The 16,826-nt window shown below is 44.4% G+C and overlaps 1 protein-coding gene across 1 annotated transcript in view; it reads left to right on the top strand.

Moving 5' to 3' along the window:
• CSMD2 (CUB and Sushi multiple domains 2) overlaps nt 1–16,826 on the top strand; it is a 948,969-nt gene that overhangs the window by 725,185 nt on the left and 206,958 nt on the right. Inside the window, exons 20-21 of the mRNA XM_066586981.1 lie at nt 2,528–2,743; nt 7,301–7,489. Of these exons, the coding sequence (XP_066443078.1) occupies nt 2,528–2,743; nt 7,301–7,489 (405 nt within the window). The remainder of the gene's footprint in view (nt 1–2,527; nt 2,744–7,300; nt 7,490–16,826) is intronic.

Genomic DNA, 16,826 nt, shown 5'->3' with positions numbered 1-16,826 from the left:
CTTCTGTACAGCATTATGGGCTATCGTCCTGCCCCTTTTAAAGAGGGTCGCTGCCTGGCCGTGCCAACCCTCTGCAGTGTGTGCCTGCGGTTTCTCCTCATGGCAGACGCACTTATAAATAGACATGAGGGTGGTGTGGCATGAGGGCAGCTGAAGGCTGCGCAGGGACACTTTGGTGTGTGCTGTGGACACTGGGTCTTGCGGGGGGGCGGGGGGGGGGGTTGGTCAGCATGTAACCCAGGAGAAGGGGCAGCGGAGTGTCATGCAGGCAGTGATTGTGCTTTGTTGGAGGTAGTGTGGTGCTTAGTTAAGGTATGCATTGCTAATGAGGGCTTTTCAGAAGTAAAAATTGTTGGGAGGGGGGGGGGCCCACTCTTGCCGCTATTGTGGCTTAATAGTGGGACCTGGGAACTTGAGATGCAGCCCAACATGTAGCCCCTCGCCTGCCCAGATTTTCACAAATGGAAACCTTAGCGAGCATCGGCGATATACAAAAATGCTCGGGTCGCCCATTGACTTCAATGGGGTTCGTTATTCGAAACGAACCCTCGAGCATCGCGAAATTTTCGTCCCGAGTAACGAGCACCCGAGCATTTTGGTGCTCGCTCATCTCTAGACGTGACCTATCTTTGGTGCACTAAGTGCAAAAGTTTCCATAGACTGGTTAACTGGATAACACGCACCACACACCTCCCAGTCATGTGAATGGGCAATTTCATAGCTAATTAAGTTTGAGACTTAATAGGTGGAAATCACCCGTTCACGCAATTGTTCCCGAGTGTTTTTTTTGCGATGCTATTAGAGCGCTAAAACCATGCTTGTGTGAACGAGGCCTTAAAGTGAACCTGTCATTTCAAGTAAGCTGCAATATGTGTGTACATGAGAAACAACACCCTCTCTGGCCATGATATGACTTGTGTAAGGTGCTTTTTACCAGGTTTCTGCTTTCCAGGCTCCATCTCTAATTTTCAGTTGTCCCTGAACTGGTGAGTGGAAACTAACTGCTATGATGGCTCCCATACACAACACTCATGAGGAGCAGGATATCTTCTGCTATATCTATCTAGAGCACAACATCATAAGCAGTAGCAGCATGGCTGACATTATTAATTATGTAGCAGCTGTGAATCCAGTTCTGGGGTGAGATAACAAACCTACTAGAGGCTGCAGCAGTGCTCTGTGCATTACTGCTTCTTCATCACTCGGCAGCTGCTTCCTCCCTCACCAACTCTCCATAGACATCTATGGGGCAGCATGTAACCTGATCCCTCAGTGATCAGCTATTCTGTGTTATCTCTCAAAATTCATTTTACTAGTGAATTGCGAGTTAGTGCCCCCTGAAGAGGTGAGATACTTTAGCAAGTACCTTCATTCTGCTGAATGGTGGAGCAATGAGTCTGTCCTTCAATAATGATACACTGATGGCCTATCCTAAAGTTTAAATGTGAGTTAATAATTTAGAAATAGTTCTGCTCATCCTAATTTAGGAGAGTGTTAATGTAGTCTTCTAGAAGCTGATGATAAAGCTAGTAATTACCTATTTTTAAAAGGGTTCTGCCATTAAAAAAAAATTCTATACTCACCTATTCCTCCCCCATTAGTCTTCTTACCAGATTTTCACTTCACCAATCTTCTACTGGCACCTCCAGCCAGCCGGATACTCTTCTTCCATTTATGAAGCGTACATTGCTAGCATTCTCCTTCCTGCAGGTCAATGCACACTATATCACTAGTGACGTAGTGTTCACTGCGTAGTAGGGAATGACGATCCTCGGCACATGCGCGCTAAAGCAGGCTGCTGAGGATTGTCATTCCCTGCTAGGCAGTGAACGCTACGTCACTAGTGACATAGCGTACATTGACTTGCAGGAGGGAGAGTGCTGGCAATGTACGCTTTGACACAGGAAGAAGAGGATCTGGCCGGCTGGAGGTGTGGTGATCCAGGGGACTGGAGGAGACAGGAAAAGATAGGTGACTTGAAGACCTGGTAAGTAGATTGCCTGGGGAGGAATAAGTAAGTACAGAATTGTCCACAGACAATTGGGATCCTTATAGATTTGGCACAAAGGTGGTGGAGGCGCTGAAGAGTCAGTAATAGGCTTCCCGGATGTTGTATCTTATTCTCTGGTTTTGGTATAACTCAATCAGAAAGGTCTTAAAGATAACAAGGTTAAATTGAATGTAATGTGTGATATAAACTGAATGTAAGAGCTCCTCTACACTGAGTGGAGTGGTATTTCATCCGATGTAACCAATAATGAGTAGTCTTAAAGATCGTCCCGTTTCATTGCACAAACTAATCATTCATGAGAGATAAATTGTCAATTATCATTAAATGCTGTCATATAATAGCCTGACTTTTACAATATTGCTAAATCAGCAATCATTTATAACTCCTATCACTCAGGCTTTCTTATTTGTGAAGACCTTTTCTTAACAAAGAGGTGAAATTGAATAGCTGTAAAGTGTTCAGTGCTTATTACTGTAAAATGACACTTCACGTCACAACTCTATTCTCACCCTTCAGGTGTATTCTTCACTTTCCACACCTTTCACTTGGAGAGCGGCCATGATTTTCTACTCATCACAGAGAATGGTAGTTTCAGCCAGCCTTTGAAACGTCTCACCGGATCAAGGCTACCAGCTCCTATTAGTGCTGGGCTATTTGGAAACTTTACAGCACAACTTCGTTTTCTCTCAGACTTTTCCATGTCCTATGAGGGATTTAATGTCACGTTTTCAGGTAAGGTGATTCCCGTTTACAAAACTGGAGCTTTTGGCACATTTCGGAAAAACATTTGTTGCATATGTACATGCATGGTCAGTTCTTCTGACAGAAGCATTTAAAGGACTAACAGGGTCAACTTCATTCTGGGGGCCTGCTGTGCAGCTACATACAAATATTATCTGATCTTCATTTCCAAATTCCTTGCCACCACATTCTCCATACACTTCAACGGAAAGGTGGCTGTGTTTTTGAAGAATGCAATGGGTGGGAGTTGGTAGCACCCCATTCACCCTATAGGTGAGGATTCCAGAGGTGGCACTCATAGCATATCTTGTAAAAGGTGAGATTACGCATTGGAGCCACAGCATGGCTTAAAAGTGCACCCATATGCAGTTTTACCACAAAATAGTAGCTTTCAAATTGACTTTTAATGTCTGTGCGGTTTTGCAGGCGAACAGCAGTTTTATTCATGGCCATTAACAATCAATTTGCATGTTTAGTGTGTAACCTCACGCTTAGAAAGGTTATTTGTGGTCCTGGGAGTCTGCAGCTGTCAGAGCATGCTCAGTGTTACAGTTACCTATAGAAGTGGAAGGGAATGTGAAAATGTATTTTAATTACTTAGTATGAGATAGCTTCTAAGTTGTAGCCGGCAGCCTGATCCTCTCAATAGCCTGCCACCTGGCCTTTACCATGGACTCATGCCCCTCTGTGAGCCAGTAATGCTCAGGTAATGCCAGGCCACAGGTGGTAGCAAGAAGCTGCAAGATGTCTGGTGATGGGGGCAGCTATGTTAATAAAGCCTGCCCAGGAGATAGGAAGGGGGATACTGGCTTTGCTTACAGTGCACTTAGATGTCATCTCAGCCGGACTATGCATCTAGGTAATAGAGCCTCACAGCCAATCTGAATATAGTACCGGTGGGTGGAGGTCTAAGAGCCCACTGTTCTCAGGGCCCACTAGGAGATCCACATGTTCCCCAGTTAGCCAATCCGGGCCTAGGCAGGTCTCAGCTTTCGAAGATAGCTGACATCTACCATGTAAGCCGCGGGCTCGGTTCTCGAGCCCGCTCCATTCACTAACACCTGATGTGCACCGTGCGTGTATGGAGCATGTCGAGAAGGGATTTAATGGGTTGTCTGTAACTTGCTTCACTTTATGCACTTATTTTTACTTTATTTTTTAGTCTCCTAAGGGGACTTGCATAGTATTGAATTATACTGTGTTTGGACTGGCATTCTGGCACGTCTTAATAGGTAAACAGTCATGGCAGCCGTGCAATCTCAAAATGGGGAGCCGTTCAGGTCAACAGAGTCTTGATACAGACAGTTAAATTCTGAGTATGTAGGGGGAGAGGAGATCACTGTACAAGATCATTATTTCTTGGCCAATGTAATGGTTATAATAAGCGCCTGTCTACCTAGAGGACCTCTCCTTTCCAGCATTACGCTGCAAGCCTTTGATTTAAACAGACACATTGCTTCATTTTGCCTGTGGTGGCCCTACAGGGAAATTGAACGTTTATGGATGTAGCATTTGTTAAATTCGCATGCCACCCTATTACCAAAGCGTGGCTTAACAATATGCATCAAGCAGCCAGTCATTTACTTTGTACTGGAGCAGCCAATTTATCCAAATTGTCTACAAAAGCCAGCTGCACCAAATACAAGTGCTATATCTGTGCCACCCCGCTCTATAATGATCTCCCTTTGTCCCACGTGACTCAGGCAGTGATAGCCAAATCCTACAGCAGAAGTCACTGTATCTATTCATTCCTACGAGAGCCACAATGTGAGTTTTATAGTAATAGTATAACTACCCCAGTAGGTACTCTATATCAGTTTCAACCTGGGAAAACAATGAAAAGTTGAAACAACTATAAGGTGCCTTTACACAGAGCAACTACCATTCAGATAGTCGCTCAGAAAAGTTGTTGAGGCATAGGAACCACAGTCAATCTTTTGCTTTCACATGGAGCAATGATTATTCATTAGTTGTTTGCCAAGACATCATTCATAGAGGGGATCTACATGGAAATTCATTTGTAAGTCATTCAAATATGAACAACTGTTTACACCAGACTACTTTTGATCAACCAGTGACTATTTTTTGGTAAGCTGGAATGAAACAACTAGTGATTTATTGCTCATCACCCTGTCATAGTGATATTTACGCTCAACGAGTATCGTTTGAATTCAAGAGATTATTCAGCCGATAATCGTCCGATGTAAAGGTACATTTAGAGTTCTGTATGATTCACTTAGCATCAGTCTCTGGATAGAGTTCTCTCACACCACAAACATATAGTATTAAAAAAAGAAAAAAATCTACTAATTAAGCTCGTGAATCCATTTGTGTCATATTAGCTACTACTAAAATTGATGACAATTTTCTTAAAAGGAGAAAATGCAATTTAGTGAAATGAATGGTCTGGATACTCCGGTGCTCATGTCCAAGTGCATAAGGGGATGAGACAGAGCTGGAGGGTAATAGAGATATAGCATAGTTGAATGTGGAAATGTGCATCTATACATGTAATAAAATTGTAACTGGTTTTGAGATATGGAGACGGTCTCTGGTTTAGAGCTCCTTCCCACGAGCATAGGCGTTTTTTTGCGTTGTTAAGGTCACACTATCGTCCATGTATCTGCACTTTAAACTGTACTTTCTGTGCTGCCAGAGACCTTCACATTGGCGTGGGACACACCCGTGCCATGATTGAAGAGGTTGTGCAGCCTAATTAGTCCCTTTGTTATCAAATTTCCCTGTGAAAATGTGCAATTCATTGCAAAAGCAATAGTGTGAATAATCCTATGAAAAGAAGGGGTTCTATTCTCTGCGCAATGTGCATGCAAACACACTCATGTGAATAAAGTTCCATTTACACACATAGATATCTTTCAAAAGATTGAAAGATCAGCGATCATTTTGCATGAAGTACTAATAGGCACTAATTGCTATTAGTACTTTTTTTTTAACTTCACTTTCATCTATTTGAGCTTCTGGGAGCTGTTACAGAACTCAGCAGGAGCTCTGAGCTCTGTAATTAGCTCCATTGTCCAGCTGCGGGCTCCCCGTGGAGAATTCAGAACAATGGACAGCAGACAAAGCATGCAGTGTGCAGTCTTGTTTATCAGCTGTTCTGCTGGGGGGGGATGAGAACAGCTGTAACAATGTTATCAGCTGTAATCAGCACTCCCTGGGCAGAACACAGCATGCAGTCCTGCTTATCAGCTGTTCTGCTGAAGGATGGTTTTCAACAGAACTGAAATCCATTGTTCGGCCAAACAGTGAAAGATGGGCACATTTAGACACAACGATTATCGCTCAAAAGCCATCTTTTTGGCCATCTGCACCTGACAGGTAGTCTTGTGTAAAAGGGCCCTAAGTGAAAAATGGTGATTTAGGGGCTTCAAAACTGGCAAATCAATTCACCTTTGTATAAAAATAAATTAAAATGCTAAAGTTGAAGTACAGAACTGCTCATTTTATTAGGATGTGACTATTGTTTGCATTAGATGTACGGTATACATGAAGCTTAAATGATATATTTCCACTTAACATTTCAGTAAAAAATTGTGTAACTAAGAGAGGTACAAAAAAATCTGGACCTCACATGAGTTTGATCTTAAAAAAATATGGACAAGCAAATGGCTACTAAAGAAAAGTACATTGCCTAAACTTAGCTATTGAGTGTATGACACTGAGGTTGTGAATTCAGGTTAATGTGGTTAGACAGTATAGTACTTAAGGAAAGTGCCTGTCAAAGCATTCTACATGACAAACTTTTTTGCCTGAGGACTTAATTTAAGGGAGGGCATGAAATCATGTCCTGTATCTTGTACTACTGAAATCCCTACCTCAAGCTCCTGCTTCACCGGGATGAGAACTATAAAAAGTAGTGCCATTATATTCTGGCACTGAAAGGGTTGACAATAACATTCCTGCTAATCCTGATTTCAGCACTCGAGTGAATGAGAAGGCAAGACCTCTAGTCAGCTCTGCCTGTCTCATCATTCCTTGATGTTCATACTTAATTTCCTTGTGACGGATACAAATGTTCTGCCAGAGGCTGTATGTGTAACACTGCTGCTCTGTATACACTGCATCCACTTCTCTAATCATATGTCCCTGCCAGTTACAATGTATAATTTATTTTATAGGGCTGACAGCAATTGCTGCTTCCTAGAAATGTACAAGTTGTGCTTTTTCGGTACTAAACAGCCTAAAGTCTACTCATTTACAGAAATGTTGTTCAGGTATCATGTGAAGACCAGGAATGTGGTTGCATCTGAATGTAGGATGTTGTAAAGTATATGCAGGATACACTGTTCTCATTAAAATAGAATAGATAGCTAAAGATATAGCTTGGCATTTCTAACTTTCTGAGTAAATAATAATATTGTAGGTCCTATAGACCACCACTAAAAAAACTTTATAATACCATAAGAAAGTATCCCAACTCACAAACTTGACTTTGCTACATCTCATTAACAAGGTCTACAAAATAGCAGCATTTTCAGTTCTTATCCATATTCATCACTCTTTGCGTTGTATTCTTTGCTACTATAGAGTATGATCTGGAGCCATGTGATGAGCCTAAGGCCCCGGCCTACAGCATCCGGAATGGTCGGCAATTTGGAGTTGGAGATTCTTTGACGTTCTCTTGCTTTCCTGGATACCGTTTGGAAGGAGCTTCTCGCATCACCTGCCTGGGAGGTAGACGGCGTGTGTGGAGTTCGCCTCTCCCAAGGTGTGTTGGTAGGTGGTCCTGTGCTTTAATTTTTGTTTGGTTCCCTTACACATTAAGTCAAGATTGTCACTAGACAAACAATTATACTTTAAATCAGTTTTTAGTATAGAATTTTGAGAAGTTATATGGGGTTTGATGGTTACTACTTAACAACAGAACAGACATTTGAGTTTTAGATGTTTCATAGTTGTAGTTGTTTTAGCTGTTGTTTTAATGTTATGGGTTGTTAGTACTTTTCTGTAAATCTTTAATTGTCTTAACGAGAACACTACTCTTAGAGTATATAGCATTTGATGATTGATCATTCTCTGAACTCAGCACTTATTGATGTTAGCTCGCTTGAAGGGCTTAAAGGTCTTCATACCAGTAGGGCATGGCCTAGTAAGACATTTTATGGTAAATTTTAGAGCTCAGGAATGTTCGGATATTTTAAAGAAGTTTAAACAGTTCTTACAAACCTATTTAGTTGGTGACAGAAGGATGAACTTTTATCCAGGCTAATACCTGTTTCTTATCTGCAGAAGTTTGGACTTGAAAACATATTGAGAGTTGATATTTCGGGTTTTCGAGCTGGCCAACAAGAGTGATATTAAATAGACTAGAAGTAGGCATATATGTCTCCAATTCATGGAACTAGCTAATAATGCTAAAATCACACATTAGGAAATGGATACAGTGCATCATTCATTGAGATATATATGTTAACACATAAAGCTTAAAAAGCATTCTGATGCAATAATCTCTAGTTTGTAGGAAATAATGTTAATATTTAAAACCAAAATCTAGTTAATTCATATTTCTGAAGGAATGGACGGTTTTTGCTAGTGCTGTTCTGAAGATCAGCATGCATTATGAGGTGGAGAGTCTATATATTTTATTGACTAATTCATATCTGAGGAAATAATTTTAGGACTGTCAACTTGACGTTTTCCATTGTGATCTCCAGTGATAAATAGGCAACATGATTAATGACTAAATTAGAACAATGAAATGGAGCACTGAAAATTGCTATTTGCATGTAATTACAATACAAGTGATGGAATATTCTGTGAGCTACTGCAGGTACTAGAAATGATAATAACTCATCATGTCAGGAAAGTTAAAGGGGTTGTACCAGAATTTTAAGTTATTCCCTATTCACAGGATGACTTCTTGATCGGTGGGGGTCTTGCCACTGAGATCTCTCAGATTTCGAGAATGGGGCTCTCGTGTCCCTCCCTCCTTTCACTGCAGGGGTCGCTTCTTCCCCCACAGTGACATTACTCTGAATGGAGGGCTGGCTGCACGGTCAGTGCTCCATTCATTCCCATGGGGCTTGTGGAAATACCCAAGTAGGTGCCACTCAGGTATCTCGGAAGTCCCCTTTCAAGTAAATGGAGTACTGGTGTGCTTGTGTGACCAGCACTTCATTCAGTCTCCTCCTCACTGGGAAGGGTGCAGTAACCCTGCAGTGAGGAGGATGAGGGACATGGGAGCTCGTTCTTGAGATCGGCAAGGGTCTCCTCGGTGAGACCCCCACTGATTAGCAAGTTATTCCCTGCCTTGTATGTAAAGGCTAACTTGAAATTCTGGTATAATCACTGAGAAAAATGTTTTTCATAGTAAACAGAATACTTCGAAATACATGGCATGGCATATACTGAATAGCCACTTTATTAGACACCCATATCTAGTAGTGCATCAGACCTCCTTTGGCCTTCACAACATTCATGAATTCATCATGGTGTTTACCCACGGGTATCAGAGGACCTAGGGTGTGTCAAGAAAACATTCCCCACACCATTCTCCACATTATTACTCTATCTCCCCCAATCTGAACTATTGGCATCTGACAGGAAGGTTTCATCAATCCATGCTGCTTGTGCCAAATTCTGCCCTTCTCATCAGCATGGTGCAGCAAAAATCTGGATTCATCTGACCAAGTAATGTTTTCCACTGCTCAGTGATCCAATTTTTGTGCTGTTTTGTTCACTAGAGTTTTGCCTTTCTGTTTCTCTTAGTTGACAATGGCTCTCAAACAATACTACCATGTTTCCCTAAAAATAAGATCTTATATTCATTTTTGCCCTAAAAGAGGCACAGTATCTTATTTTCAGGGGGTGTCTTATACTTACCTAGCCGATGGCATCCTGGTGCCTCCCGCTGGTCTCCGATGCTGCGGCAGGTTGCTGTGTCCTCTGCGCTGACAGCATTCTCTTCCTGGTAGCCAATGGGGCTTTGAATACCATGCCTCCAGCAATCGAGTGTTGTGATTGCATCAGGAGCGACGCTGGATCAGCCAATCAGATGGTCTGATTTCATTCACTGAATGGCTGTGAATGATCGAGCACCGGCTTTGATTGGCTGATCCAGAAAAAATTTGCTCACTATTCGTTAACTTGTCGTTATTGCTTAACTTGTCATTATTGACTTTCAGTTAGCAAAAAGCTATTGCTGGGTCGCTGGCTTCTCGTTCCGTATAAACGCTAGAAAGTGAAGCGCTGAGCGAGAACCCAGAGATCCAGCGAGAAGTCTTTCAATCTAAACTCTCTGCATGAGCACTGATGACCTTAGCAGTGACGTCAGCGCTCATGCAGTCTTTTAAACGACTGTTAGCCCGTGTAAAAGGGCCATAAGGAATGACAAGTTGTGCATTTGGACATGGTAATTAAAGTACCAGTGTTGTGTTCAACTGCAGTTTGATTGTACACCGTTTGTTCATCAAAACAATTCTTGACATTCTCCTCTAACCCCATTCGCCAACAAGTTGATTATGTTCATAGAATTCCCTTTTGATGGATGTTTTTCCTTGATAACACCATTCACAGTATACTAAATACACAATTGCATAAGAAAACCTCACAAGCTTAGCAATTTATGAAATACTGAGCCCAGCTAGTCTCGCACCAATGACCATTCCTTGTTCAAAGTCGCTCAGATCACTTGATTTTCCTATTTTAATGTAGTTTCACAATGATACTAATTTCCTACTTGATTTTATGCTAAACTCAGAGGTCATGTGTCTAACTTCCACATAGGGAAACACATGTAAGGGCCGCTGTCTGCAATAAAGTGTCCATTCAATGTGAATAAGCCAAAAAAGAGAGATGTGGGCTCACCTCACCAGCAGTAACTTTCAATGTTGCAGGAAGATCTGGGATCCAACAGGAGCTCCATCCTCAAGTAGCCGACGGCAAACGGCCAGATTCCATATAAGCAGAAAATAGAGATGGAGGGGAGCTGCTACCGTTAAAAATTTCCTTCTTTATTGAATAAAATAAAGCATACAGCTCACAAGTGCACGCTGAACGCGTTTCGGCAAACGCCTTTGTCAACAGCTATGACTGTTGACAAAGGCGTTTGCCGAAACGCGTTCAGCGTGCACTTGTGAGCTGTATGCTTTATTTTATTCAACAAAGAAGGAAATTTTTAACGGTAGCAGCTCCCCTCCATCTCTATTTTCTGCTTATGTCCATTCAATGTGTATCATTAACAAATGTGAAACATCGTGGCAGCATTTCTACTAGAAAGAAACTTTAGAAATGGCTACTAGAATTTGAGCATCAATAATGTGTTACCTTCATGTCGGCAAGTGAGCACCTGGCCCACACGAACGTTACCGGAAATAGGGACTGCCAACAGGACTCAAACACTCACCTTGCATACCAGCACACATAACAGATGGAAATGCTATGAAAGTACGAGGTATTGGTTAATGGATTGGCCAAGTCACTTAAGCCCGCAGGCCACTACAAAGCCCCTCGTTGTCTTGCGGGTCCCTACACTAGCAAGACAACTGACCCCAAGCTGCAGGGAGAATGGCAAAACCCTACCTGTAAGCAAGGCGATTGCCTCGATAAAGGAGGCCCCCACGCTGGAACCTTGGAGCTGACTATCACTGAGTAATACACAGAACCGGACAGAGCTGGCACACAGACAGAATCAGACGGAGCTGGCAGCAGACAGATGCAGAACAGAGGGCAGAGAAACTGACATGAAAGTGGCAGAAAATAAACGTAAGAACAGACGCAGATATGCAGGAAGCCTCATACAGGACAGAAGGTCAGGAAACAGACCCAAGACAGAGAAGCAGAAAGGATACAGATCAGCTATAGCAAGCATGCAGGAAAACCAAATCAACCAGGCAGAGGGTGGATATTTATCTGCAAACAGACTGGTAGTGATTGGCTAGCAGAAGAACACCGCACCCAGCCAGCTTAAATATTCCACACCTGTGGGGCTATGCTGATAGAAACCTATGAGGTACAACAGATCCAAGCCAGCACAGCCCTTACAGTACCTCTCTCTTAAAGAGGGGCCTCTGGGAATACAAGTGCCTAAGACTACCTCCCCCCTCAGACACAGCGGTCCAGTGCACAGAAATACTGCGCAAATAGGCACACGGAACACAAAGAGAGAGAGAACAAATCAAACGAGCAGACATACACAAACTCGAATGTCCGCTCACCAACGGACGAGTAGAACAAGACCTGGATGTCCAACAAACAGTGGATGGGTGGGTTTGACAAAGGACGGAAAATAGACAAGCCAGACTGATAGAATGACATGTAGGACTTATCCATATGGGCCTAGTACAGACATACACGCATGACAGACAAGGGGAGGGAACAGAACACACACAGAGATCAAACTATTTCCTTTACTTTCTTTTCTTTGTATAACAGTTCTTCCTTCACTATTAGAGATGAGCGAGCACCAAAATGCTGCCACTTCTCCTGGGTTACATGCTGCCCAACCCCCCCCCCCCCCGCACGACCCAGTGTCCACAGCGCACACCAAAGTGTCCCCGCACAGCCTTCAGCTGCCCTCATGCCACACGCTGGCCTCATAGCCACACCACCCTCATGTCTATTTATATGTGCGTCTGCCATGAGGAGGAACCGCAAGCACACACTGCAGAGGGTTGGCAGGGCCAGGCAGCGACCCTCTTTAAAAGGGGCGGGGCGATAGCCCACAATGCTGTACAGAAGCAATGAGAAATCCAATCCTGTGCCACCTCCATCAGGAGCTGCACACGTGGGCATAGCAATGGGGAACCCATGTGCCACACACTATTCATTCTGTCAAGGTGTCGCATAGCTCAATCCACACTGCAAGGGGAAAGCCGTCTGCGCTCTGCCCCCTACCCAAGTCAGTCAGTGTCTTTGTGCCAGACAGGTCGAACACCGCGATGGGAGCTAAGTTTGCACCAACAGCATAGGTGGGTCCTAGGAAACCCAAGACATGAACCAAAAATTGATCTGACCGGCCAAACATGGCAGACTTGCACCGCGGCCACGACATAGGCCTCGGCCCCCAGCTTCAGCAATCCTAGGCAGGAAGCGGACTTTCTCTGCACCCAGGACATAGGCCTCTGCACAAACCCTCAGCAATCGCGGGCCTACAGCGGACTCAAATGCTAGCGTAGCTGTGCACGTCTCATTAGCGCTGTATTGCTCCTGTAGTTTGTCGCAATGCAGTGCCCCGGATAGTAGAGCTAACGTCAGATTAAATTCAGGTGGGCTTCGGCCCACACTGCATGCCCCAGTCAGACCGGGGTTTTTTATAAATAGTCACAGGCAGGTACAACTCCGCAATGGGAATTCCGTGTGCACCGACAGCATGGGTGGCTCCCTGGAACCCACCGGCGGTACATAAACAAATCCCATTGCAGTGCCCAGCACAGCTGAGGTAACATCAGGTTTAATGCAGGTGGGCTTCGGCCCACACTGCATGCCCCAGTCAGACTGGGGTTCTTTATAGGTAGACACATGCAGTTACAACTCCCTGTGGACCGACAGCATAGGTGGGTCCCAGGAAGCCACCGACGGTACATAAATATATCCCATTGCAGTGCCCTGGACAGCAAAGCTAACGTCAGATTAAATGCAGGTGGGCTTCGGCCCACATTGCATGCCCCAGTCAGACTGGGGTTTTTTATAAGTAGACACAGGCAGGTACAACTCCCTATTGTGAAGTCCGTGTGGACCGACAGCATGGGTGGCTCCCTGGAACCCACCGGCGGTACATATATAAATCCCATTGCAGTGCCCAACACAGCTGAGATAACGTCAGGTTTAATGCAGGTGGGCTTCGGCCCACACTGCATGCCCCAGTCAGACTCGGGTTCTTTATAAGTAGACACATGCAGTTACAACTCCGTGTGGACCGACAGCATAGGTGGGTCCCAGGAAGCCACCGGCGGTACATAAATATATCCCATTGCATTGCCCATCACAGCTGAGGTAACGTCCGATTAAATGCAGGTGGGCTTCGGCCCACACTGCATGCCCCAGTCTGACCGGGGTTTTTAATACATAGACACTGGCAGGTACAAATCCCTAATGTGAAGTCCCTGTGGACCCACAGCATGGGTGGCTCCCTGGAACCCATCGGCGGTACCTAAATGTATCTCATTGCAGTGCCCTGCTCAGCAGAGCTAACGTCACATACAATACAGGTGTGCTTCGGCCCACAGTGCATGCCCCAGTCAGAGTGGTAATATGTACGTTAACAGTAACCACGTTGGTGGGAATGTGGTGGCGACTGCAGACCTAGTAGCTCGGTTTTATTTAGTTGGTTTTCGGAAGGTGGCCAGGATTAAGTGGGCCGTGGCGGGGGGATGGTGGGGGGTCTCTCTTGTTGTGTCGTTAAAGGTGAAATTCTTGGACTGCCACCAGACGGAGCAATGCAAAGGTATTTGGCAAGAATGTTTTCATTGTTGGAGGAGGAGGGGGATGTTTTTGAGGCACTACGTGTCCTCTCCACATGTCCGTGGTTATATGCACCTTAACAGTAACCGCGTTGGTGGGAAATGGCCTCGCCACCATCATGTCTTTGGGAAGCCTCCGTTTCCACACCCCAGTGACATAGCATTAGCAGCGGTATAGGCAGAGCCCAGAATTAGTAACATTTCAGCGGTAGCATTAGGGACAGGCCCCAGTAACATATCACTAGCAGCATTATAGGGGGAGCACAGTATTAGTTCCATTTCAGTAGTAGTAGCAGTCCAGACAGGCCCCAGTAACAATTCCGAAGCAGCAGTATAGGGGGAGCACAGTATTAGTTCCATTTCAGTGATAGTAGCAGTCAAGACAGGCCCCAGTAACAATTCTGAAGCAGCAGTATAGGGGGAGCACAGTATTAGTTCCATTTCAGTAGTAGTAGCAGTTAAGACAGGCCACAGTAACATTCCCGTTGCAGCAGTTTAGGGAGATAACAGTCTCTTTCACATTTCAGTAGTTGCAGTATAGACAAGGCCCCAGTTACATTTATGTAGCAAAAGTGTGGGCCAACCCCACACAGCTTGCTGTAGCATGAGTGCAGGCGAAGCCCATAAAAATTACTAGGATTACACTGTACGCGAAGGCCCAAAAAAATTGGTGTACCAACAGTACTAATGTACCTCAGAAAAATTGCCCATGCCCAACCAAGAGGGCAGGTGAAACCCATTAATCGCTTTGGTTAATGTGGCTTAATTGGTAACTAGGCCTGTAGGCAGCCCAGTTAAAATAAAAATTGGTTCAGGTGCAAGTTTCAACGCTTTAATGAGAATTGAAACGTATAAACATTGTTTACAAAATTCATATGACTGAGCCTTGTGGGCCTAAGAAAAATTGCTAGTTCGGCGTGATTACGTGAGGTTTCAGGAGGAGGAGCCGGAGGAGGAGGATGAATATAATACACAGATTGATGAAGCTAAAAGGTCCCCGTTTTTGATGGTGATAGAGAACGATGCTTCCATCCGCGGGTGCAGCCTACGTATTGTTTAGGTACCGCTGCTGTCCGCTGGTGGAGAAGAGAAGTCTGGGGAAATCCAGGCTTTGTTCATCTTTATGAGTGTAAGCCTGTCGGCACTGTCGGTTGACAGGCGGGTACGCTTATCCATATCTCCTAATCCCGCAGCAGTCGGCTGCAATACACCTGGACCAGTAGCTCGGCCTGTGCCCACACCCTGACTTGGGCCTTCGCGTCCTCGCCCCCGTCCACATCCTCTAGGCCTACCCCTACCCCTCAGCATAGTGTATTATAAGATTAGCAGAAACAGAACGCTGGAATTAAATGTGCCGCTTATTGGCCTGTGGTTGGAGGCTGACTTCGCGTACGTAACGCACTGCAGAGGCAGGCAACAATTATGCGTAAGGCTAGGTATTAATTCAACAACTACTACCCCCAGCAGAGACGCAGTAAACTGAAGGCAGTGACAGGCAGGCCTAACATTGTATTTTTTTGAACTTTTTGGGAAAAAGCCCACTGCCTGTGATATGCACTGTATTTCGATTGCCCTGTTGGAGGCTGACTTCGCATACGTAACGCACTGCAGAGGCAGGCAACAATTATGCGCAAGGCTGGGTATTAATTCAACAACTACTACCCCCAGCAGAGACGCAGTAAACTGAAGGCAGTGACAGGCAGGCCTAATATTGTATTTTTTTTAACTTTTTGGGAAAAAGCCCACTGCCTATATAGCCAGTATACCTCTTTCCCTGCCTCACCAGTACTGCCCCTATACTAAGTAAAATGACTGCAGACTGAGGACGCTATGGTCTGCATGCCCGATATACAAAAAAAAAATAAATTGTGCAACACTGCTAAAAGCAGCCTCAACAGTACTGCACACGGTCAGATGTGGCCCTAAGAAGGACCGTTGGGGTTCTTGAAGACTAAAATAACACCTAACCCTCTCCCTATAGTAGCAGCAGCATCAGCAGCACTGTCCCTGATCTCTGTCAGCATGCATCTGTGGCGAGCTGCGGGCGGGGCAGATTTAAATACTCAGGTGTCATCTGATCTCCCCAGCCACTCACTGCAGAGGGGTGGTATAGGGCTGGAACGTCACAGGAGGAAGTTGTAATGCCTTCCATGTCTTTCTATTGGCCAGAAAAGCGCGCAAATGTCTCAGAGATGAAAGTGAAAGTAACTCGAACATCAATTGGTGCTCGTCTCGAGTAACAAGCATCTCGAACACCCTAATACTCGAACGAGTATCAAGCTCGGAGTATGCTCGCTCATCCCTATTCACTATCCTTCTTGTAATCTTCATTCACTAACCTTCAATATATATGACCCTTCATTTATCTTTCTTCTTTTAATACCTTCCATCTTTCTATATCATTCTTCCTGTAATCTTCATTCAATAATCTTCAATATATATATCCCTTCCTATATATCACACCTGAAATATGTACATTCTGTTCATTCCTCAAAAATGACACATGTATATACTGTTACAAATACTGGCAGACATGGACATGAACAACGGGCAAATGAAAGTTATGAAAAAGGGGCACACGGACATACCAGACTGCAGATAAGCCAGACGAATCACTGACACAATGTAACAGAGATGTGTTACTAAGATGGACG

This window comes from Eleutherodactylus coqui, chromosome 1 (genome assembly GCF_035609145.1).
Source record: "Eleutherodactylus coqui strain aEleCoq1 chromosome 1, aEleCoq1.hap1, whole genome shotgun sequence".
Taxonomy (NCBI): Eukaryota; Metazoa; Chordata; class Amphibia; order Anura; family Eleutherodactylidae; genus Eleutherodactylus; species Eleutherodactylus coqui.
This window is presented reverse-complemented; position numbering and strand designations above follow the sequence as displayed.